The sequence below is a fragment of the Camelus ferus genome, chromosome 33 (genome assembly GCF_009834535.1).
Source record: "Camelus ferus isolate YT-003-E chromosome 33, BCGSAC_Cfer_1.0, whole genome shotgun sequence".
Lineage (NCBI taxonomy): Eukaryota > Metazoa > Chordata > Mammalia > Artiodactyla > Camelidae > Camelus > Camelus ferus.
The window spans coordinates 1755684-1780347 of record NC_045728.1 but is presented as its reverse complement, the minus strand read 5'-3'; the positions used below and the strand labels follow the sequence as shown (position 1 = coordinate 1780347).

At 55.6% G+C, this 24664-nt stretch overlaps 1 protein-coding gene across 5 annotated transcripts in view; it reads right to left on the bottom strand.

Moving 5' to 3' along the window:
- The window catches only part of OPCML (opioid binding protein/cell adhesion molecule like), an 872021-nt gene that overhangs the window by 32928 nt on the left and 814429 nt on the right, over nucleotides 1-24664 (bottom strand). For 3 of the 5 annotated variants that reach the window (XR_004316937.1, XR_004316938.1, XM_032472534.1), the window contains exons 5-8: nucleotides 3036-3173; nucleotides 2559-2679; nucleotides 1951-2102; nucleotides 1039-1065 (exon numbers count right to left, since the gene is read on the bottom strand). Coding sequence is in view for 3 of the 5 variants with exons in the window: in XM_032472534.1 (XP_032328425.1) it covers nucleotides 1039-1065; nucleotides 1951-2102; nucleotides 2559-2679; nucleotides 3036-3173 (438 nt within the window). In the remaining 2 variants the exon portion in view is untranslated. The remainder of the gene's footprint in view (nucleotides 1-1038; nucleotides 1066-1950; nucleotides 2103-2558; nucleotides 2680-3035; nucleotides 3174-24664) is intronic. The other 2 variants (XM_032472535.1, XM_032472536.1) reach the window with 1 other exon arrangement.

Genomic DNA, 24664 nt, shown 5'->3' with positions numbered 1-24664 from the left:
GCCAGTCCCGGGGGTCCCCTCGCTGGGGGGTGAGGGGGTGATGGCGGGGCCGGGGCAGAGTGGCAGCCTGACTTCGCACTTCTCTCTTGGTTTTATCAGGACCAAGGGAGAGGTGTTCACAGATGCCAAGGCAGGGGCAGAGCTGGTGGCCTGTGACTGTCTGGGGCCAGAGCTGTGCAAAGTGACCATTGCCGAGCTGATTCCAGGTCCAGCCGTGTTCTGCGTGGCTGACTGACCCTGGCAAGGACAGCTGTGAGGCTGGTACCCGGGAAAAAGAGGAAGGGCCAGTGCTGCTGCATCCGGCCTGAGAGTGAGCGTGGGTGTGTGACCCCTGGCGCCCCTGCCACCCTCCGGGCAAAGACCGGTGTCCGAGGAGGGGTCTGGGTCCGGGTCTCATCACACCTGTTCGCTAGCCGCGCATGCTCCCTTCAGCATCACCTAGCCTCCTGGGTCCTCCTCTTACTCGTCTTTAAAATGGGGCCATAACCTGTCCTGCACAGCCCAGCATGCCCAGAAGCCAGTACACACTGGGTGAACGGAAGGTGTTATTAGGATCATTATGAATAATCACCCATGTGCTTCTATTTCAAAATGAAGCTTTCGGAATTAAGCTGTTAGCCCTGTTTGCCTTGGGCTGGGAGAATTGTACATTCGTATTAAGGTGACTTCTCCATGGAGACGATCACCTGATCATCTGATAATCCCTGTGGTGTCTGGGATGGGTGCCCCCTGGCGCTTCTGTGTGCAGAAACAGCGGAGCACCCACTCCTCCTAAAGGCCACCAAGGAGAAGCTTATTGTTTTGGGGGCAGAAAACTCCTCCCTCTGAGATGTACAGCGGTATGACCTATGCATGCGAGTGGAAGCCACTATGCTCCACATGCTTGTCCCCTAAACGGTGCACACCAGCCCCTGCAGTCTAACCGCTAAGGAGAAATGCATCAGGGAGTGGGGCAGGCAAGCCTGTCTTTGAAGGAGGCTGAAAATCAAAAGCATCGGCATTCAGGCAGGAGGGGGAGGAAGGAACATGCTTACCCACCTGCCACGGCTGGTGAGGGGCTTATTTCTAAGACACACACAGCACAATGCACACACAATGCGGAGAGAAAACAGAAGACACAGATCACACATTTCAGATGGTTGGTGGACAAAGCTCAGTTCACGTCCACGCGGAAAGCTTGTTCAGGGTCTGAGGGACACGTGAACAAGGGACACCCGTTCGTCCTCCTCACCAGATGCAACCCTCCGACCGAGCCTCCGCAAATCAACACGGACACACACACGGACTGTCACAGCAAGCTGGGCTGGCCCGCGGGGTGGCATGTGGCACACGGGGAGGGACACAGCAGGGTGAGAACTGAGCGAGGGCGGGATGAGGGCTCCCCGGAGGGGGCCGTCAAGGCTCTGGAGGCCTCTCCACCCGCATGGGAGGGAAGACCTTCAGAGAGGAGACAGACGGTCCAGCTGGGACAGAGCAGCCGCCCTGACGAGGACACAGACCCCTGCTCCGTTCATTCCAGCGACAAGAACATGGCACGACCGTCAACACGGGAATCAAGATGGCAGCAGCTGCTTGGTTAAACATTGCCCCAGAATCGTAGGCTCTTCTGGTGGAGGCGATCTCCACATTACACCCAAGTTTACCCCGAGACCAACAGAGAGCGCTACAGCGGGGCTGCTCCGTGCTTCTGTCTTATTTACAGCAGCCACCAGCCAGCCTGGTTCAGAGCTGGTTTTGCTCTTTTTGTGAGACGGAACCTCACTTGACAGGAGACCTGGTGAACCCCTCGTGCCACCTGCCGGGGGAATGTTGGGAGTGGGAGCGCGCGGATCTAAGGGCGGCGGGGTGAGCAGCACGATGGACGCCGGCCACACAGATGGCGCCCGCCCCCTCCCTCCGAGTCCCCGCGCCCCCGCGGCCGCGCCCCACGCCCGGGCGCCCTGCACTCACCATACAGTGTGATGCTGGCGTTGGTGTTCCCAAGCTTGTTCGTGGCCACACAGGTGTAGTTCCCATAATCCTTCTCTGAGACGTTGAAGAAGGTCAGAGTGGATATGTGTCCTTTGTTCTCGATCCTCACGCCTTCCAGGCCGGTGGCCAGTCTGCGTAAGGAGAAGATGCTGCGGGTCTGGTCCACACACACAGTTAGACAGCGGACAGGAGGCACTGGGGGACTCGAGGTCCCCCAGATGAAGCCACACACAAAATGCTCCTCCCTCTGGCTAACCCAGTCTGTCTACCTCAGACCCCAAGCTCCCCGGCCTCCACCAGGAGCGGAGAGGGAAGGGCGCCCAGGCTCCAAGGCTGCTTCCTGGGTCCTGGTCACAGAAGGTAGCCGTGTCTACAGCTAACCTCCGACTCGGAAACAAGGTCGATCCATTTTGCCCACTTCCCAGCCTCCTCTGTTTCTGTCTGGTTCTAAGAGGAGACTATTACGAAGGAGGCTGTAACCATTTTGGTTTTGCTGTATCTTCCCCCTTGACCGCAACACCCTCCTTCTGTGCAGGGAAGGCCCCCAGCCCTGCTTCAGATGCGCCCTGTTTCCACGTCGTGGGTACCTGGTGTCCTCCTTGAACCACTGGAACTCAGCCACAGGCACAGCAGGGGCTTCGCAGCTCAGCATGCCCTTCTGGCCAACCGAGACGCCGGTGTTCTTGGCTTTGGAAATGTAGGGAGGGTCTGTGGGCAGATGCAGAGTGAGTCCATGGACAGGGGAGGGGCACACTGGGACACCCCACCTTCCCGGTTAAACCACCATTTATTTGGGGCAAAAGAACTTCTTGCTTGAGGATATGGTATTGACCCCAGCATCTTCCCCAAGGCTTCCAACTAACCCAGAGCTAACCCTTCTCCCCACTAGGGAAAAGCTCTGACAGGGGCAGGCAGGCCCGGGACATGTGGCTCTGAGCAGTGGTGGGCCCGGCGGTCTGGTCAAGTGCGTTCCTGCCGGGCACAACCCGGGTCTGTCGGGATGCGGCACTGCCCCTTCCCGCGGGCGCCCTCCTCCCGCGGAGCCCCAGCCGCTGTCGGCTCACAGTTGACGGTGATTTTCACTTTCCGCACGTCGGGCGCTGCCACGTCGTTCAGGGCGCTGCACTCGTAGTCCCCGGACTGGTCCCGCTTGATGTCCGAGATCTCCAGGTACTCGTCCTCGCTCACAAAGCCCTGGCCCTCTGGGGGGAAAGACAGGCAGAAACAGGCGAGAAACTGTGAAACCAGGGCCCTGACTGCATTCCTGTCCAGAGCTTACAGGAGAAAGTCTACAAAGAGCCATCAAAAACGGGTGTGATTAAAAAAAAATTAGAAAAAAAAGGGGGGGGGGTTTGAACACCAAGTCAAGGATGACAGACACTGGGTTGGCCTCAACATTTGGCGCTGGAAGAAAGAAACTCCCTGCTTGAGGGTTGAATCAATGTGTTTTTTTGTCCGCGTGACTTTAACTTCTTAGACTATTTGATAAAAGGGGCCCCGCTAGTTTCCTGATGGGACTACTATGAGGCTTCACTAAGAAAGCACGTGTGAAACACCACAGCGCGTTACTACGCTTTGATAGTCTCTTAAAGAGAATTGTCACGATCAGAAATATAATAAAAGTGAGGGGATGACGTGAGGGCATTTAGCACGGGCGTGCCAACTTCTCACTACGTAGCGATGCCTTTGCAGGCGGAATACAGACGACCGACCACCTGTGGGAGAAACAGGCGACCTCCTAACACTTTAATACAAACAGGCACAAGGCAGCTGGTAGGTTTCAAACTGTCCTGGAGGAGGCAGGTGGGGGATGATGAATGAAAAGCCCTTCTTGCCTGCTCCGGGGCAAGTGCTCAGTAAACATTTGCAAACAAAGTAAACCTGTGAGCCCCGAAGGACAGACCCCTGGTAACCTTACTCCACAGTGGAAAGTCAACGCTAACATGGGTTGATTACCCGGCTTCGTGGGATGTTCTGATGGCTGTATTCTCAGGTGCTTGTGAAGCTTGCAATTCATAGAACATCCTGGGTCTGCAGAGGCTGCATGGCTTGCAACGGCCAAGAGAGGGGAAGGAACAGACTGCTTCACACAAAATGGGGGTCGCTACGACCATACCACCTCACTGAGTGAGAAAATGAATTTCAAGTCTTTCTATAAATTAAGTGGATCTTGAATTTTAATTTGCAAGTAAATCCTTGTGAGACATTTTGTGTATGTGTATATATGTATATATACACATGCATACATATACAGAGAGAGATTTGGACGCGGGGGTCCAGCGTGGCACCGGGCCTTCTGTACTGCTAGCAAGTGTCCCAGCATGCCTGCGCCGCTGGCCTGGGGCGCACACTCTGGTCGCTGAGGCTGCACGGCCCCACCCGCTCTGCCAACAGCCTGCAGCCCGCACCTGGTTCCCCAGGGCTCTGGGCCTGTGGACAGCTGGTCGGCCCCATTTCCTGAGTGCCCCTCCTGTTGGGACCCTCTCTCTGGAGGGCAGAGCTTCACAGGGCACATCCAGGCTGGACCCTTGAAGGTCTGGACCCTCGAAGCTCAAGTTTCCTCTGAGTCTTCACGATCTTACAGTAAAATGTGCATTCACTCAAACACAGTTTCCTTTGCTAGGAAAGGCTGTTGAGAAGCCTCCCCACCTTGAGCCCAGGGAAGGGGGCCAACATGCCATTCTCTTCACTGCTTTGAATACCAGGTGAGAGTTTTAAAGCAGAACAAATCTAGTTTGCTAAATGCCTGGAGACCCGGGAAACTGCCGGGTTGAAGGCCTTCCCCGCCCTCCCCAGGTCTGGCAGCCGCGTGAAGTCCTGAGTCTGCTGCCGACAAAGCGCAGGAAGCAGAAAACGTTTGAATCCTCTTTGCTGCCAGGAAGGCCGGCGGCCGACCACGGGGCAGGACGGGAGGGGGAGGAGAGGAAGGCGCTGGCGCGACAGGAGGGAGGGGGCCGGCACAGCCACTAAGGGAACCGCGCAGCCATGAGCACCAAGGTGGTGGGAGGTCTGGCTCCCAGGAGACCCTGACCTTCATCCTATGCTCATCGTAACACACGGTCATGGGAAATGGCCCTCCCACAGGCGCCGTGGCAGCTCTGAGCTGACCATAAAGGGTCACAAAGTGGGTGATGGCCCAGTTCACGGGGACCCCAGCCTCTTCCTGAAAGTAGCTGGCCTAACTCTCCCACTTGTGAGCACGTGACATCACTGGGCCCATGAAGAGTACACACCCCCGCACCTCACGGCCCATCTCACCGTCCTAGACGCCCCAGCGCTGAGGCTGCCACCTCTCACCTGCCACGGGGGCCCACGCTCTGCCTGCGAAACACGCATCTCCTAAGCCCGTGGCTCTCTCTGCCCTTCGGAGACGGCCCGCACGCTGTCTGTGGAGCGTGCATCTCTCTGAATAAACCCACCGTCACTCTACAACGGCTCGCTCCTGAATTCTTCCCTGTGTGAAGCCAAGGACCCTCACTCGACAGGGTGCGTCCCAGGGACTCGCCTGAGACCTGAGACCTGGGACCTGGGACCTGGGACCTGGCCGTCCTCTCACGCCCCATGTTCCTGTATCACACGGGGCTGAGGAAGGACAGAAAGGCAGACGGGGTGCAGGCAAGATGCCCTCAGGATCACAGCAGATTCTGAAAACACATTCAAAAGGGATATTTTTTAAAAAAGACTATAAGACTATAATTGTTTTTTTCCTGAGAAAACGTATGAAAGCAGGAGCTCCAGGCCTGCCCCCCAGTTCTGCTTCACGGTGACAAGGACAAGTCTGGCCATGAGCCCGTCACCCAGAGGCGCGGGAGCGTGCGCTGCGCGTTCAGACGGCCCCGAACGGCGCGACCAGAGACAGAAGTGAGTGGGCTCTGAATCCCTGGCAGAAATATATTAAAAAGCGGGGGCTCTTTTTTCCCACAGAGGAGGCTTAGAAGGAGGCAGGTTCGATCCACTATATTAGTGAGACGAAGTTCTGCAAGGATACAAACGGGCCATTTATTGGGGGCTGTGGGAGGTCCCTGGACCAAGACCCCTCGGGTGCAGGGTGCGTGCCTGGGGTTGGGCCGAGCCCGGTGGGCACAGGGGGGCCTCCCTGCAGGGATGCACAACCTGGTGTGACAGTCACAGAACGTAGGGAGCAGGGTCAGCTCCATGTCAGAAGCCCAAGGGCAGACCCACTCCTGCGGACCAAGGCTCCCTGGCCCCACCTGCTGTCCCCGATGCCCCCTGTGGGTATTTCACTCACCCCTGCCATGAGGAGGGGCTGGGCTGGGCGCTGTGGGCTGGAGAGGCAGCGGGAGGCCAGGGCCTTGACCGTGGGGAGCCCGCAGTCCATGGGCCTGGAACCAGGGGACTTGACCTTTCCCTCCCCCAGGCTCTGCTTCCATTCTTAACTGTTTTGAGGTCCCTCTAGTGAGGGACGGCGGGTCGGACTTGGGGGCTGGAGATGGAGGAGCCCCCGGGCATCGGGGATGAAGAGTGCGACGAGGAAGTCCAGGGAAGATCTGGGCCCTTCCAGACCTTCTTCCCCACTCTCCCTTCGTGTCCTGTCCCTCTGCGCCGGCTGTTTCTCAGCCCAATTGTCCCTTCCTTTCCTCAGCCAATTCCTCAGAATTATCGAGTTGGAAGTACCCTGAAGGGTCAACAGTTTCAGCCTTCCACCTTTTGGGAAAATTGTCCCTGACAGACTCCACCCCCCCCCCCCCGCGACGGTCCCCGGGGACAATTCCAGGGGAGGCCCGTTCCTTCGCTAGATTGTTCATGTCATCTGAGACCCTGTCCTCCCAAGGACCCAAGCCCTGCCTGGCTCCTCCCTCGGGAAGGATTAAAATTCGCCAGCAAGGTGCCCGGCCGCTCCGTCCCTCCTCATCAGCCACCGAAAGCTGCTGCTCTGTCTGGGGAAGATGCTCTGTGAGGTGAAAGGTTGGCACCTGTCACAGCTTTTGCCAGGGGACCTGTCAGGGGTGAGTCACGGTGACACAGGCCAGGGGCAGGTGCCGGGGGGAAGTGGGTGGGAAGGGTTGAGAAGGTCAGGAGGCGCCGGCACAGAGACGAGAGCGCTTGGGGAAGAAAGGCCCAAGGAAGCAGAACTTGGGTGAGCGAGGAAGGACACGGCCAGAAGGAAGCCGGGGGGGCGGGGAGCGTGGGTCACCCAGGGGCCGTGGGCGCGCGGGGCAGGGCTTCTGGAAAGACAAGAAATGAGTGCCCTGCTGCCCAGCCAAAGGCGCTCCTATAGACCATTGCTACTGGTGCCGGCCTTGGACCTGGAATCAGATGCCCAGAGGACCATGCACACCTGCCAACCTGTGAGGCTCTGTGATCGACCTTGGAGATGGATGGTCTCTCGCCCACTCACCAAAGCTGGGCAGCCAGTCACACTATCAAAGAACTGGCTTTACTCCTGTAAGGAAGGTGCTGTGTGCTTAGAAAAAAGTGTGGGTTGATCGGCATGTTGTGTACTTGCTGGAAATCCTGCCTTCAAGGTCTGGAGCCGGTCAAGGCCAAGGAAAGGAAGTGTCCGAAGCGGGCCCCTCCCTCTGCTTCTGTGCCCTCGAGGTGCCCAGGACAAGGTAGGGATGTGTGCCCAGACCCTGCTGCTCAGCCCTCCCTCTCCAGGATTCTGGCCAGAAGACGCCATCACCATCACATATAGTGAGTCACCAGCAGGTCAGAGCGGCAGCCTCCCTGCTGTCGAGCTGGCTTGCAGGCTGGGCTTGGCGTCCGAGAGGACAGGGCTCCTGGCCTTCTCCCTCTGGACTCAGGACAGCTGGGCACGTGCAGTGGGAGGACTCAGCTCCAGGACTGACCACAGGCCGGAGACTGGACCTGAGAGCAAGGGCTGCCTTGACGGAGAGTCCAGGGTTGGCAGGACCTCCAGGACCCAAGCGAGTGGACCAGGAGGGGAGGGTGATGGAACCAGCCTCCCTTGTGGGCAGGCGGTGGCCTTCTCCCTGCTTCCCCAGGTCCACGGCTGTCTGAGCAAATCCCCTCACCGGTCACACTGGTCACCCACCTCCCACGGGGGGGGGCAGGAGTGAGGGCGCGGAGAAACGAGCACAGGGGAGCTACCTGCCCCTGTCTGGAATCTGCGGGCTGGGAATAGGGTCCCCCTCTTCCTCCAGCTCCCCTGGCATCTTCTCCATCACATACCCCCGGACACCAGAGCCTCCTTCTTTCGAAAGACAGAAACCTCAGAACATGCCTGAGTTTGGAATAGGGGCAGGTGTCTGCGCTGGGGATAGGGTGGCCCTGCGCTGTTAGCCCTTGCTGCCCGTGTGACTTCACCGCTCTCTCAACTGTAAGCACGTCGAGAAGGAGTCACGTCCGCCGCTTTACGGTCCCCTGGTGCGTCCATGGAGGCTAAAATATGGGGTTTGTTCACACTCTGTGTGACGGCTGGGGTTTGGGAACCCCGAGTCCCCCCACAACTCTCCCCCCTTTCAGTCTTCTCTCTCTCTGCCAGTCTCCTGTGCACACGCACCTCCCCGCCCCGGCCTCTCCTCAGAACCCTGCTGGCCACGAGCAACCTGGGCCCCCTCCTTAATTAAACCGGGGCGCGGACAGCGGCCCAGCCCTTCCTTGCTGGCTCCCAGCCCCGGAGACACCCCTTCAGCACAAGGCAGGGTGCGACAGACCCACCGCTTCATGCCCCGTAATTAACACGAGCACCTGGTTGCGCTAAAGCCGCCTGGCTTGGGTCAGAGCCTCCGAGTGGACATCTTACTTGCTGGTGGTGACAGAAGCTCTCTGTCTTGGAGTCCGAAAACTTTTCTCAGGCTGGGGCCGCTGGGACCTTCCCCACGGGAGGGGTGGCCTGCCCCACCTGGGCGGGCTTGCGGGCAGCCTTCCCGGCGGCTGAAGTGAGCTGGCTGGCGACAGGGTCAGCGTGCCACTGGGAGGGTGGACTGGGCTTCCAGTGGGGCCGGGGTGCCAGGGGGCCCTGCTGAGATCCCTGGCAGTGGTGAGTTTCCCAAATCTTTCCCCGTTATTGACGGGACTGCAGAGGAGGACACAGATGGGAAGGACCCTGGTGACTCGTGCAGAAGGACTGTCCAGAAGGACAGACTGACACACTGGGCTCTCTTTCCCGGGAGGACAAAAGCCAAGACAGAGGGGACGTGAGGACGGGTGGGGCAGGGACGGGACAGGAGACATGGAGGAGTGCCCCTGCAGGGAGGTCTGGGAGGCAGGGTGGGCTGGCATGGCTGCCCCAGTGACAGGGAAGGGCCGCCCGGGGGCACTGGAAAGACAGACCCTGGGCTCCTGCTCAGCCTGGCTGGGCTGGCCGGGGGCCCTGCCTCAGCTTCGTCCCAAACCTCCTCGGGGACTGCCATTCACAGCCAGGAGGACAGCGCAGTCAGCATGGCGAGGACTCCTGCGGCCCCTCTCTCCCAGAGCCCCGTTCCACGGGTGGGCTGCCGGCCCTCCTCTGCCGAGAAGGCGCTCAGGCCCAGCAGCCAGCAAGCCTGTGCCCTGGGCCTCCTGTGGACGGTCGCCGGCCTCCATGAAGGACCTACATCCATCGTGTCCATAGGGGATGCCGGAAACGGGCCCCTGGCGCAGCGGCAGGCAATGACAGCCGGGGCTTGCGGGGCCCTGCCGACTGCCCTTCCTCGGCCCGCAGTGGACAGGGAGGCCCGGGCCCCCAGCGGGGCGTGAAGGCCGGGCAGCCTCTTTCCAAAGCACAGAGAAGACGTGTGTTCAGCTTGGTGTCATGTACGTTCTCCTCCTCAGATGGGCTCAGTAGGAGGGGATTTTTGGACTCCAGACGATACTGTTTACCCAGAAGGAGGGGACCTGAGTGAGTGACAGAGTCAGGGTCCCCGAGAGGACGTGACACGCTCCCCTTGAGAGAAAGTGCAGGGTGTGCGCCAGAGGGAGAGGGCAGGAGGGGGACGCAGGCAGGCAGGCGGGCAGAGACAGACAGACAGGGAGGGACGGCGCGGAGGAGGATGCAGAAAGCGGAAAGCCAGGATTCCACACCCAGGCGGGCAGACGGCTGAGGACAGACGCCTACATCCATTTGGAGAACAGGTTGGTCTCTTCAGATTAAAGATGGAGCTGACACTTAACATTCTAAAAAGCACTAACTATAAACAGACACAAACAGTTCAGACCAAAACACAGAGGCTGAAGGAAAAAACAAAGAAAAACAGAAAATGACTTTCAAAAGCAGAGCTTGAACAGCAATGTTATTTACAAAACGTTTGGGGCATTTGAAGCGTTTTCACTAATCTCGTTGTCTTCCTCCTTTATTACTGTTATCTGTACTCTGAACCGACAGGGTTATTTCTCTACTAACAATGACAAAGTGCAATGCAGTCTGTGCTCTGGCCTAAATAAACTACTGCTTTAAAAGTGCTGCTGAAGGCACTGAACAGAGACTGCTTCCTCCACTGCACACAGGTCCTCAGCGAGCGCGGCCCGGCCTTGCCGGTGTCAGCGCAAGCAGGCTGGACCCGTGCCCCAGGCCCGTTCCTCAAAGGAGACCAGACTAGGGACGGATGGAGATGCCGCCGTGCGTCCGGCCAGTGGGCGTCCAGCACCACAGTTCCCCGAGGGCACTTTGGAAAACTGACTTCTGAGCACACGGCAGACCTTCAGGGCCAGAATCTGTTGGAGGCAAGTGGCTCCAAAAGCTTCACATTATGTCTAATCACAGAGCAACATCAGAGCAAATGCGTGGCCTCTTGCTTGCCTTTGGGGAGTTAAAACTTTCCTTCCACATAACCCGCGATGGCTCCGACCCCTGGGGATCGTGGATTTGCAGAGTAATGCCCAGAAAGCTGGTTGTTTTTATAGGCAGGTGACCTTGCGGTTAGGTTTGTCTGGACAGCCAGCTCTCAGCGGACACCAGCTTTCCTTCTGGTCTCAACAGTGTGCTTGGGTGTTAGTCCACGCGGCCCCAGTACTTCCCTCCCAGGGAAAGTCCTGGCCACCAAGTGGGACCAAAGGCAGTGATCTGGTCCCCACATGGGGCGTGGTCCTCGGCTGTTGAGCTCTGTGGGACGAGGGTCAGCGTGGCCCCAAGCACTAAGCTCTCCTGGGGCTCTGGGCGCACCAGCCATGTCTTCTCTGGGAGGACAGAGCAGAGGGCAGCCTGGAGCTGGAGCCGCCCAGGGCGGGGTTGGCGCTGCAGCCCCCAGGGAGGAAGCCCAGCTGGGGCTCGAAGGCCTGAGTCCCAGCATTCAGACGCCGGGCCTGCGCCTTCTGGACTGCCTGGCACCCTGTGAAGCAGCCCGGTTGAAGCTGCTGGGGAGCAGCAGTTGGGAGGCAGAGTGCAGGCCGGTGTCTGCGGACGAGGCCAGGATGCAGGCTGACCCCTCCTCCTCTCTCCTCCCTTCCCTTTTATCCTCTCCCGTCACCCTCACCCCACGTCAGTTCCCGGCGCGCGGCAGTGGTCCTCGCCAGCCGTGCTCACTGACACTCACAGTAGCTTCCAGGCGGAGGAGCCGCCAAACCAAGAGCACTTGGCGTGCAGGCCACGCCGAAGGCCCTGCACACGTCGCAGTGCGTGCGGCCTGGGCTCCCGAGCGTCCCGGGGAGGTGGCTTGGCCCCAGTGCTCAGCGCTCGGGGCACGCCGGGCGGAGCGGGTTAGGGGCCGTGTGCGCAGCAGCCTCTGCCCGGGGCAGGAGCAGGTCATGTCACGGGGCTCTCTTTGGAAACTGCCTTGTCGTGGACCCTCGTACCTGCACCTCGTGCTGTTCCAGGCAGGTCCACGTCCCTCCTACCATCCAGCCTGGCCTCTTACTGAGCCGAACTCTCACCAGTGGCGTCTGTCTTCCTGGCCTCGTCACCATGGAAGCCACATCACACACGGCCTCCTACGGCGATGAGAGTAAGTGGGGGAAACCGCTGTGCCCTGGGGCCTGACTTCCGCTTTGCCACTGACGTGCTGCGCGATTCTGAGTCCGCGGTTTTAGCTTGCCCAGCGCCGGCTCCTCTCCCTCCCTATCGAGTAAAACAGTTGCTCCCGATGGTCTCCAAGGCCGCCTGTGGAATTGCGTAACCTAGCGAGCCCGTCCGCACCCAGGAGGCCTGAAGACGGTCCAGGCCCGGAACCTGATGAGCACGCGGGGACGGGCAGGGGTCCAGCCCGGGGCCTGCGGCCGCTGACCCCTAAGCAGACAGAAGCAGCTCTCTGCAGCCGCCCACCCGCGCTCTGTCTGGGGTCTGGACAGACAGACACGAGACTGGAGACACCGTGCGATTCCGAGATGGCTCCCATCTGTCACCGAGCTGTGGCTGCTTGGTGACGGGCAGGAGAGGGGTTTGACAGTTATGAAGGACCGTGTGTGGCTGTGGGTAATGTCTTGTATTAATGGAGGAAATTAATTATTGCCTTTCCCTTCCAAGACTCCTGTTCATGCAGATTTTGACAAGTAGCTGTTTTTCCCTCCCCTCGATGGGCAGGTTGGAAGAATGTCTTACAGGCATAACTCAGCATCCACTATATGGTTCCAGGCCCGTTGGCGTGGGGCCGAGGGGCTGCTCCAAATGCAGCAAAACGCTCCTCTCCATCTTTCTGCCCGCCCGCCCGCCGCACCACTGCTGCCTTCCCTGCAAACACCCCCTCGTCCTTATGTGGTCACCGCCCAGGCTCTGCTCTCTGGCTGGGAAGGATTTGGGCAGTGAGAGTCCGAGAAGTCCTGGGTTTTTCCTACTGGCTCAGATTGGTTTGTCAGTTTTGGTTTTGTTACCTTGGGAGGCAAGGAGCCCCAGCCTTCTTGACAAAAGAGGACAAGAATATAAAAGAGAAGAGAATTGTAAGGGTGGCTGGGTTCTGAGGGGCCAGCCTGGATCGAAGGATTTTGGACAGACATGGGGAGGGCAGGAGGGGCTGTGGTACCCACACCGCACAGGGCAGGGGCCCGGAGCTCACAGGTGGCAGGTGGCGGGACAGGTGGGGCCGCCCACAGAGGGAGATTCTGAGAACCGGCCGGGAAGGAGGGTGTTGGCCACCCTGTCATGTGGCCCCGAGCTTACTTAACTTCCACTCAGCCCTAGAGGGTGGGTCCGTCAGTTTCACAGCACTGTACCTTGGCAGCAAGTCCGGGGGTGACACACCACATCAATAAAAGGAAGGCCCAAAACACCCCATCATCCCAGTGGACGCAGACAGTGAGTCCTGGAATGAACGTAAATAACAGTGCGGTGTGTGTCTCACTCTGCGTATTGCACCCAGATACACGCGTGGCGTGCACGCGCGACAGGAGAGGAACCCTCAGCAGAGAAGGAAAACTGCAGAGCCCTTACGGTTCTGACCCAACTCTCGCTGGTGGGCTCTTCTCACACCGAGCAGTTCGACATCAGCTGGGTGTCCCGCAGATTCTGACACGATCTACCTGGAGATCCTACACGACTGTCCCCGACTCCCAGTTTCAGATGCCAACTGCAGGGCGGGTTGTCACCTGTGCTTCTGACTGACTGGCTCCAGATCTGAGGTGCCCACGACCCCTCCTGGGGTTTATTAATTTGCTATAGTGGCTCACAATGCGCAGAGAGATCACCAGTTTATTACAAAAAGATGTATTTCAGAAACAGCCAACTGGAAGACTTGTGAGGACCAAGGTGCAAAGAAGCCGAGGCAGGGCCTCTGTGCCCACCGTCTCCGCTGTCCGTGAACCTCCACGTGTTCACAGACACGGAAGCTCCCTGAACCCTGCGCTTTTTTTTTTCCTCTTTGGTTTTAATGGCGGCTTGATTGGCAGCATGATTTAATGGCGGTTTTAATGCAGCATGATTGAAACACTGACCATTGGTGATTGAACTCGATCTCCATCCAGCCCTGGCCCCTCCCAGGAGGTGACAGTGGGACGGGGGAGACTGAAAGTTCCATGAAAATTCCAACCTGATAATCACAGGATTCGCCAGCTCCCACGCCCCGCAAGCAGCCACCACCCCTCAGTGCCATCCCCAAATCGCCGCATTAACATCACAAGAGACACCTCTTCACTCGCCACAGAAACCAGGTGCCAGGAACTGGACAAGGGCCAGACATTTCTTCTCATGAATCCCAGTATCAGAGCCGTTCTTTTCAAACTTCCGAAATCTCTGACTCTCTGTGTGCATGTGAGTAAGTTACTTACTAACTGCCTTGGGCTGCCTGTTTCATCACCAGTACTACTTAGGGGTTAGATTAGATTATTTTTAAGAAGTGTTAGCGCTCATCTTTTATAATCAACAGCTGGTTGAAAGAATAATGTGTTTTCTTCAACCACTGATTCGAAACCTGTGTGTGTATGTGTGCGTGTGTGCGTGCGTGTGTGCACGTGCAAAGTATGGCAAAATAAGGACACCTCACCTTCAATCTCATGAGAAGAGACAAGGATATGAAAAAGCCCGGAGAGCCTTGGGCTTAGCAAATCAGAAGCCAATTCATCTTGAGAAGAAAACAAGTGATATTTACATTATTAAGCCGCCATTACAAAGCCAATCAGCCGCAGAAGACAAGAGACCATTTCCATCAATTGCTACTGAACTGAACATAATGTTTCCATCACCTGCAGATTGTCGATGGAGGCTACAGCTCAGCCAGGAACGCTTCTATCACAGGGGATATTAATCAGGTAATAACTCTGTCGAATTAGCAAGGACACCGATGAGACGGTGGGGAAGCAGGCACAGAGACGGAGGAGGCAGCCGGGTCAATTCCTGAGACGGAGGCGCAGGGCCCCGGAGGAGCCCCGCGGTCAGCTCGCGCCCGGCTGTGCCCCCGCGGGTGGGGCTCTCACCGCAGAGAGCCAGCGTGTGAACGGGCGAAACGAGCCAGCAGCAGCGCCTGCTTGACAGCCCGCTTCCTCCCGGCTGCAGCAGTGCTGGGACGGCGCCTGGCTACTAGGGGGCCCGCACTTGGGGGTCTGGGGTGCCCCTGGCTGCTGGCTTTGTCAGGCCCCCCAGTCTACAGCCCTGCAAGCCTGGGTGGAAAGCATTGACCGATCATCTCATCAGAACTGCCTGTAGATTTGTGGAGGACATGGCACAAAAAAGACTTCTGGGTGCTCCTTTGTTGTGCTGGGGTGACAACAAGGGTCGCCGTAAAAAGCCCCGTCAGCTCAGTGCCTGGCCCGGTTCTCTGTGTTCCAGCTTCCTCTGCCGTCCGCTTGTGAACACTCCGGCCCTGCTGGACTTCCCTGCCAGTGAGGACAGGCTCCCATCCCCCCAAAGCTGCCACGGGTTCGCTCCCCGCTTTGTAACACGACAGGCTGGCCTGCTGAGAAGCGGCCCTGTGAATTGTGCTCAAAGCCGTCTCGAACTGGAGGAGCGAGGGGCTTCTCTCCTGACCCCGAGAGCCAGGCGCTGCGAGCCCTGGACGCCTCGCCTCAGGATGGGTGATGGCTTCTGGGTCCTGGGGACTAAAGCAGTTGCTAGGCACGCAGAGGATGATGGCCATCCAGGCTTTTGTCTTATCGGAGCAGGAAAACACACGGTCAGGCACAGGGAGGTGGCCGCGAGCCTGCCCGGGGAAGGGGTCTGGGGCGAGGACAGAGCAGAGGGAGCAGGGGGCCGGGCCCAGGGCTTTGGAGGGGTGTGGCCCAGCATCCCTGCCCCTGGAATGGGGCGGGGTCTGTGGCTTTGTAACCAGTCCCACGGGCCGGATGGCGCCCAGGGAGCAGGGCTGTTTCACACCCAATCAAGCCGCTCTCCGGGGAGCGCCGGGCACTACCCTGTGGGAACCCCACCCCAGCGCGTAAATTGCTTCGTGACTGCAGGGACACATAATATCTGCACACAGCCAGCACGCATACCGCCCAGAAACGATGTGATTTCCACTCTAAAATGTCAATTTATTTTTTTTCCAGTAGGGTATAATAATCATGCTCTGACCTGGACCAAAATAAACTTGTCAGGGACGGTGTGGCATAGCATCCGACTCACCCTCTTCCTGGGAGACACTTGTAATTTTATGAACAGAGTGCAGCTCCATTATAACAGAAGGCGTCACATAAACTGGGATATATTCCAGGTCGAGCCCTTCTCCTCGAACATAACGGTGACGTTCTTAAATGGCCCCATCTAAACCCCGTGCTTCTGACACCAGCTCCGGAAAGGAGTTTCGCTGGGTTCTCTCACTTCATCTCTACTTGATACTAAAATCCCAGGACCACAGCATCTCTTTGTGCTGGAAATGATCACCCTTGTCAGGTGGGTGCCTTGGAAATGTGGGCAAAGGAGGCTGGAGTGCGTGGTGGGCAGCAGGGGTCCCCTAACTCAGCCATCTTGTTCCCAGAGAAATGCCCCAGGAGTGAGGGCTGGCCCCACCTGTGTTCCCATCCCTGGGGTTGCCCTTGGAGTACCTGAGGTCACTCTTGTGCACAGAACTCGTCAAGGGCTTGGGAGGGGAGGCAGGCAAAAGAAGCTTCACCAGCTGCCGTCTGGCCAGCGGGAAAGCAACTTCTCTCTGCATCACCCAGTGTCCGAGAGCCTGGGCCCCGCCCTGCTGAGAGCATATTTCACTCTGGCCGCAAAGGAACCTTTGCCCCTTGTGGTTGTGGCCCCAGTCTTTAGTCACCCAAACACTGGGAGAAGGGAGTAAGGAATCCTGCAATAAGACCAAGGCTGGGTGGTTCCCTGCGAGTAGTAGTCACTTCCAACGGGGCAGAAACAAACAGGACCGGAGCGCTGAGAGCTGGGTCCCCCATGGAGTCTGCACACCCAGCTGCCCCAGGCAATCCCACATCAACACCCAGGGTGGCGCGCACTCAGAGACTGCTCCCGCAGATGCTGGGCCCCTCGCCTCCACCAGGGACAATTCCAGGGTCCTCCCCGTGGGATGAGCCCAGACTCAGGTTACAGTAGCTGTTCCCCTCACCTCTCCACGCCCCGACCTGCTTCCTCAAACCATCACAGCGCTGTCTCCAAGAGCTCTCCCCAGAACTCACATCTCACGCTCAGAGGCTGCTTACTAGGGACGCAGTCTATGACATCTTGCAACGGTTCGAGAAACTGAGGCTCAGAATGGTTGCTCAGGGAGGAGTCAGTGAGGCTCTTCCCCCACATTGTAGTTCTCCTGCAGAGGAAGGGAAATCCCTGCTACTGGGGCTCAGAGGAGGGCGGCACAGGGCCACCCGGGACTTCCCCCGGCGCGGACTTCTCTGGCCAGACCACTGGTTTCAAACCCATCCCAAACATCTCAAGACAGGTGTTCTTTTACTTAACAAATATCAGCCGCCTCCTTTCTGCCAGGCACAGTTCTACGCTCGGGTCATGTAGGGGAACAGAGCAGACACTTGGATTCCAGCGAGGAGAGCCAGTCACACACGCGGGGCCAGTGACGCAGGGCCACAGCCTCGTCCCAGACGCGAGCCGCGTAAATCTGGTGACGCCCTGCTCTCCGGGCTAACTGCAGCACAGTGCGCCCCGCCCCCGGGGGGCTGGGAGATGTGGATTCTAATCTGATTTGCAAGTCACGTATGCCTCAGCTTCCCCCGCAGGAAGATGAGGGCGACGGTCTATCAGCTCACCTCACACGCGTGACGTGTGCCGTGAGGCCCTGAGGAGGCGACGACCACAGGGAGGAGGGCTGCCTGATGGTGCTCACACGGCGTCCTCACACTTCTGGGTCTCAGGAGTCGCCGCCCCTTAATTCCCAAGGGCCGCAAGACCTTGCTTTAGTGGACTACGACTATCAACATTTACCGTACTAGAAACTGAGCTGAGAAAGACAATGTTTAATGATTTCCTTAGAGTAATAATTACAAACTCATTACATTTGAACATAAGTAACGTATTTCTACGGAAAACAGCTATTTTCCTAAATAAAAGTTGGTGAGAAGCGTTTTCACGTGTTGACAAGTACCCTTAACGTCTACCTTAACAGAACAAGCTTAGGTTCCCGTAGCTGCTTCTGAAACCCACTGTAATAGGTTGCCGTGGTTGAAGGACATGAAAAAAGCGTAGCTCCGCACAGAGACATAGTCACAAAAGAAAGTACTGTAGTCGCCTTTTCAGATAATTGCAGACATTTTTCTTTGATCCACAGCAACATGTAACAAGTAATTTCTGAAAGCTTCATTTCAATGTGGAATCTGAAACCACATTGATAAGTGAACGTTTTGTATTCTTTTACTTCAAAACCCACTGGCCTCTCTTTCCCTCTGAATGGCTCTTCCATCCATGCGTCATTTTGGAACATCACGTCGTGATTATTTAGAAAATCTGCATTCACTGATTTGTGTCGATCTTCCAAATGACGACAGACTTCATTAAAAAAATCTGTTAATATCACTGCCAGACTCATCAGAAAAGTCTTAGGCATTGGGACTCTACTAAGGTCACGATAGTGACTTTTTTTTTCCACTTTCCCCAAATTTGGGAAAGTTCAAATTCTATTTTTGGTAATAAGTACTATCAGCTTTTTTCTTTTTTTCCCTCCGAGTGACAGGCTTGTATGATTATTCATTTTCAAGAAAATGACAGCTGGATGACCAAGTCTGGGTAACCACAGTGTGCCTGCCAACTGTTCTTTCAAGTAAAAATTCCGTTTTCTGAAAAAAGAAGGGGCTACTTTCGCTCGCAACTCAAACCATCTGACAGTGACTTCTCCTGGAGGAAGTGCTATATTTTGTGCTTTGTTCGTACCTCTGTTCCCTTTCACTGGGCATTGAAAAGTCGTGTATTCAAGTGTTGAGATGCAATAAAATTAAATTTTGCTGCCTCAACAAGAACATTCCTGCATGCAACTGGCTTTCTATTCCTTTATGTTAATTTTTTTAAATGTGCGTGTGTAGTGGTGAGGAAGACAAGGCAGACTGGCAGCCTGGACGGTGCCTCCCTGATTCGTGCTGAGATCAGTGTGTACACCCACCCTCGCCTTGGACCATCAGGACAAATGCCAACACATAGGGGAAAAGCAGGCCATGTCTTAGCAATGCTATGAGAAGAGTTCTGACTTCACAAAACCCCTGGAAGGTCTTGGGGACTCAGTGGATCACAGGGTCAATGAATCACACTTCGAGAAAAATTGCTATCATGGAAACTGAGATGTGATGACGTAGACAGTGCATGGAATGCAGGAGGAAGATGTGTGTTGACTGAAGATAAATGAAATTCCAGCAACAAAAATTGATGACCGGTATCCTGACAGCAAGGGGGATAAGAAAATACTATAAAAAGCAGACACCTGGACTCAGCAGCGTGGCATCTGGGGGCTGTCTTTTCAGGGGCAAATAGCCAGGCACTTCAGCACCTCCGGAGAGTGTCACCGAGCTCAGCCCTGCTCAATAATGTTGTTCACAGTGAAGACCTTGAGTCATTAAAACAAGATTAAAACATCTCAGACATGCTATCTTTAAGAAGCCAAGGAAAGGAAAGGTTTCTCCTTAACAGAGTCCCTTGGAAATACATCCAGAACAATGTTTGAAATTTAAAAATTGCTTTGGGGTTTTATTTAGGTGTCTGCTTGTGTGGACTGGCTTATTCCTGAGAATGGATAAACAAGGCGTCTCAGTAATTAAATAATCGGCCATGAAATGAGGTGGGATTACTCAGCCTACTTCACAGATGGGCAGTCAGGCTGGCTGAGATTCAGGACGTCCGTGGGGGTGCCGAGTGAACCAGCAGGGAAACGGAGTGTGGGTCGGGTCTCGGGTCCCAAGCCCCTGCCCCTCCCACACCCCCGTCCTGAGGCTGTGCCGGCCTCTCTCACACCGCCTGTGAAATTAAAAACCTCAGAATCTCTGAGCGCTGGAGCCCTGCCCGGGAGAGCCTGGGAAGCTGGGTGTTCAGGAACTTGAAAATGATCCTGCGCATCAGTCATTCTGAGCTGGGAGCTGGAGGCCCTGAAGGAGAGATGGTGACTTATAATGTCTAAATGATGCAGCTGGGTTCGTGTCCTGGCCAGAGCCTCCCTGTTAGGGGCCCCGAGAGCAGGTTCCTTTTCCATGAGATGCAGGAGAACACAGATTCAATCACACTGCATCCCGACCTCTCCGGAAGGGAAGACAGAACCAGCGTTTGGCAATCAAGACAATATGTTTAATCGGCCAGACCCACCTCTTAGGCAAACACTTAATTCACGGCAGGGAAGTGCATTTCCACGGAGAGAGGGTGGCTGGTGACCAAGCCCAGATAACTAGGTTTTGCTGGAGAGCCGTGCTCAGATCTGCAGCTGGAAATTGTCCCTGAAGGTCACACAGCAGGAGGGACTGGGGTAGCAAAGATGGCAAAATTCTCAGCCATCCCGCAAAGAGGGCCCACGGTTCCAACAAGACCGGCTCTTGGGTCCTCTTCTACCGGCTTCTGCAACGTCTGTCCAGTGGGATGAGGGTAAGAAGTGATTAAAGAACTTCCCCCACACCAGTTATCTGGCGTAATCAGGTTGCAAAATAGCCACTCATGCAGATCAGTGAAGCCAGAACTTGGGGACACTGGACTCGAGTTACCTGCAGAAGTTGCCTCGACTTTCCCCTCGTAGTGTCTGTGTAAATACCATCGGGAAGTCGCACCACGGGGATTTCATTACATCTCCAGCCCACCACAGTTCCTTCACGTCCCTTCCCACTGTGGCTTCTTTCCCCGTGGGCGCTATCACCGGCACAAAAACAGTGTCTCACGGTCACTGGTCACTGACCACTGACCAGTCACGTGAGAACACTCAGTTCTAACCTCTAAGCGTGGGGCTGAGACCCAGGCAGCTCTGACAAACGCCCCAGGAAACTCAGTTCTTACTCCGAGAGTGGGGTCTCTGACCAGCAGAACAGGCACCGTTAGGGAGTGAAACCCTGGAGGCCCCCACACCCAGGTGTCCTGATCGGCACCTGTGGTTTCCCGAGACCCCGGGTGGCCCTCAGGCCCGGTCCCCTTGGAGAAGCCCTGCTCCACTGTACTTCAAAGCCTCAGAAAGTTTGAGAGTCAGGGGATCTGGGTCGGGGTCTGCTCTGCCAGCCTGTGGACCAGCTCCTGGGCTGTTCAGCCACTGAGGATACCCACTTCCTCAGCGGCCGAGGACCGGGCTCAGGCTGGACACTTAGATCCTAAACTTGGCTGATCAGTCACCTGTATCACTTAAGCGAACTTCTAAAAACACAGACTCCTGGGCCCGTCTCCTGCCGACTCTGAACCCACAGTTTCTGAAATGCAGACGGGTTTGGGTCCTGCTGCTCGAGAACTGTGTGTATTTCCCAAACTCAGAGACCTGGGCTCAAGTCTAGTCTGGCCACTGATGGCCAAGTAGCCTTGGGCAAGTTTCTTAACCGCTTTGAATCCCAGTTTCTTGATCCTGAACATGGAAATATTATCATCAGCTCCCTGGAGTTTGGAAGACTAGATAACTTACATAACTGATGTAAATCACTTAGCGCAGAATGAGAGGGAGCACTCATTTCCCTGAACTCCTAACCCTCTTTCCCACCCTGAATCTCCAATGCATCCAGAAGGTTCGCTTCCAAGGCCTCTGCACTTCCTGCCCCTTGTCTGGACCTTTCTTCTTGCAGGAGGTTGACCCTGGCTGACGACGGCTCACAGAGACACAAATGCCCCCCACCACTGGGCCCCCAGCCTGCTCACCTTGCCCTGATTGTGTCAGAGGCTCCCCACCACCTGACGTTAGATTCCTGTTGTTTCCCCCACGGCCCTTGCCCGGCCAGCCTGCCGCCCGCCCCCACGGCCCCCGCCCGGCCCCTGGAGTCACTGCTCCACGGGGGCAGGCCCTTGGCTTTCCTCTTCGCTGCGTCTCTGGTGCTCAGAATGCTGCTCTGCCCTGACTGGTTAAATGAATGAAGGAGCAAATAGATTTTCCATAATTAAAATTAATCAAATATCTCTATTTTCATTAGTTATTTCCTGTTTTGATGGCCCTTGCCTTTCCTAACTTCCATATGAGAAAAAAAAAATTGATGCTTCTCGGAGTTTTGAAATTTAACTCCATACAGAGCAAACCCCTTCATTAATAATCAATTAACCATATGGCAGGGATCTGCTTTTTTTTATTTCTTTCCTCTTATACAATTAATGAATGAGCAGACTCATTGGTAAAACCATGGAGAGGGGTGTTGATAAGATGTGAAAGTCGTCCCCGCCCACGGCTGCCCTCTCCCCGCTCCCTTCCCCAGAGGCAAACGCGGTCCACAACTTGGCATTCATCCTAACGTTACGTTCTCGGTGCGGTCACACATGTAGAGGTATGTGCGCACACACCGACCACTTTCTATGTAAATGGGATAACAATGTACATGTCATTCTGCGACTTTTTCACGACATGCCTTTCCATGCCTGTAGGCCCCTTCCTTATTATTTTTATTGGCTGCAGAAAAAGATATACCGGATTTTATTTAAATGCTCCCCTCTTAATGGGAACTTAAGTGATTTCAATTTTTTCTCAATTAACTATTGTGACCATGAACACCCCCCCCCCACCTCTACGTGGTCAGACAACAAGAATTTATTTAGGAAAAGATCCTTAGAAATTCTCAGTTAAAGTCTGATCCGCGTTGCCACACTGGTTCACGCTGGGCTTACCAGCCTTGCCCCTCACCTACGTGCGGTTCACTTCTCTGGTCCACACCAGAACCAAATGTTATTTATTTTACATTTTACTGATCCCATAGCTTTAAAATATTGTGTCATAATTTGCAATGAGTTGATTTCTGTGAAACAAACAATCCTTTTAGCATTTATTCTCCATTTCCATTGTCCTACAATATTTTTCCTGTTTATTCACTCAATGTTTTTCTATTGGTTTGTCTTTTTTTTTCTTTCATTAGATTGATAAGAAATCTATGCATAGTCTGTGTTTGGTTCATTTTTTTCTTATAGATACTGAGCATATTTTCTTCAAGGTTGCTTTTTATCTTCTAATTTCATTTATGAGTCTATCTTTCACTGTAATATGTTTGGACGTCGCCAGATCTGCCAGCCTTGTCCTCTACAACTTCTGTACCGTGAATCTTGCTTTAAGAAGTTGTTCCCAAACTCAAGGTCACAGAAACATCTTATGTGTTGTTTCATGCTTTTTCATTTTCACGTTTAACTCCTTTTGGAAGTCCTTTTGAACTCTTCAAACACTTTATTTAATAAAACCAAACTCTTTGTTTTTTACCACTAACCCGTACACGTCTTTAATAATGAAAAAATGAGACTGACTGCAGACTAATTTCACATATCCGCCCACTGTTCCACGTTTCTGTCCTTTTCTTTCTCATGAATTAGGAATAATTTCGGCTTGGCCCCCACCCACACACGCTCGTCCAGAGAGAGACGTTCTCATCATCTCAAGGATGCCAACTTCCTTCCCCTCCGAGGGCCTCCTGCCCCCGACGCGTGCACAGTCTTCACAGGCGGCACGCAGCGGCAGAGCAGAAAGCCCGAGTAAAACCCCCGTCCAGCCTGCTCAGCTCCTGTCGGAACAACACGTGACTTTTAAACAGGATAAACTGAAATGGCGAGTTCACGGCTTGAACTGAGTCAGCAACGTGGAGACGGCTGGCCTTGGCAGCTGGGACCTCGTGGTACTAGGTGTCCCTGAGCTGGCGCAGGAGGCGCCTCCAGCAGCGCATCCCTGGGGCTGGCCTTTCCCTGCCCAGAGGGCACGACCCCGATCTCGGCACAGGGCTGGTGCCTCGAGTCTGCCTCGTCAATATGCAGCAGGTGCACACCGGGCTGTTCTGGGCCTGGTGCTAGCACAGAGGAAACGAGGCTGTTCATTTTAATGATGCATGCCCCTGCGTGTATTTTTATAGAGGCTTATTATAATGCTGTGTCTTCGAGTTTGAAGAAGAGCAAGGAAAGGAGAAAGGTCATTACTATCTTTTCCTTTGTGGAGGCGGAGGTGGCTCCAAAGAACAACAAAAAGAGGGAAAGATAAGGCTGTTCCAGGCTGAGGGGTGTAAAACTGAAGGATAATAAAATCCAGCTGGTGCAGTTTAAAGAGGACTCATTACCTGGCCTGAGATACAGCGCCCAGGGCCGCGAGCGGTGGGAGATTACTTCCCCGCCTGCCGGGCGCTGATAACAGACCGTCCCCTGGCCTGAAGGCTCACTGCTCCGCAGGCGGAGCCGGGGACTCAGCTTGAGGGTGAGGGCGGGCAGGTCCCAGCCAGCCGGGCCGCGCAGGCCTTTCCTCTGGCCTCCCCAGGATCTCAAAGGACAGTGAGAGTTCCCATCACCTGAGAGCTGCTCTGGGCCTTTTCCAAACCTCCCCCCTCACACTCCCACGCCCTCACTGGGCTCAGGGTAACTCTGGGAAGAGAATGCTGAAGTTTTCTTTTCCTTGAGAACAATGCCACATTAGTCAACTTAAAAAGACTTGCTCACGGCACAAAGCGTCTGCACGGCTCATCGCGACCCTTAACTGGGTCCTGTCTTGTTTCCATATTCAAGGCATGGCGTGTGTTAATGCTCATAGTCACACAGAGTGTCGGCGCTGGAAGGGGGCTTGGAGACGCAGCTTAACGCTCTCACGTCAGAGGCTGAAGCCCAGAGAGCCGTGGAGAGTGCGTTCGCCGGAGAATGCTGAGCGGGGAAAAGAGCTTTCTCCTCCCTCTCCCCAGGCAGCCCTGCGAGAAACGGGTTTCTGGGTCAGGTGGAAAGGGAGCCAAGGGCTGCAAGACCGTGGAGATCCCAGCCTCTCTCAGACCTTATTAACAGGGCTCTGCGCAGCTGGATGGGCGTCAAGGATTCGAAACTCAAAGCGCAGACTCTCCCACCCACTGGTCAACCTGCTTCTAATGGCAGGAGTGTGACAACTTCAGA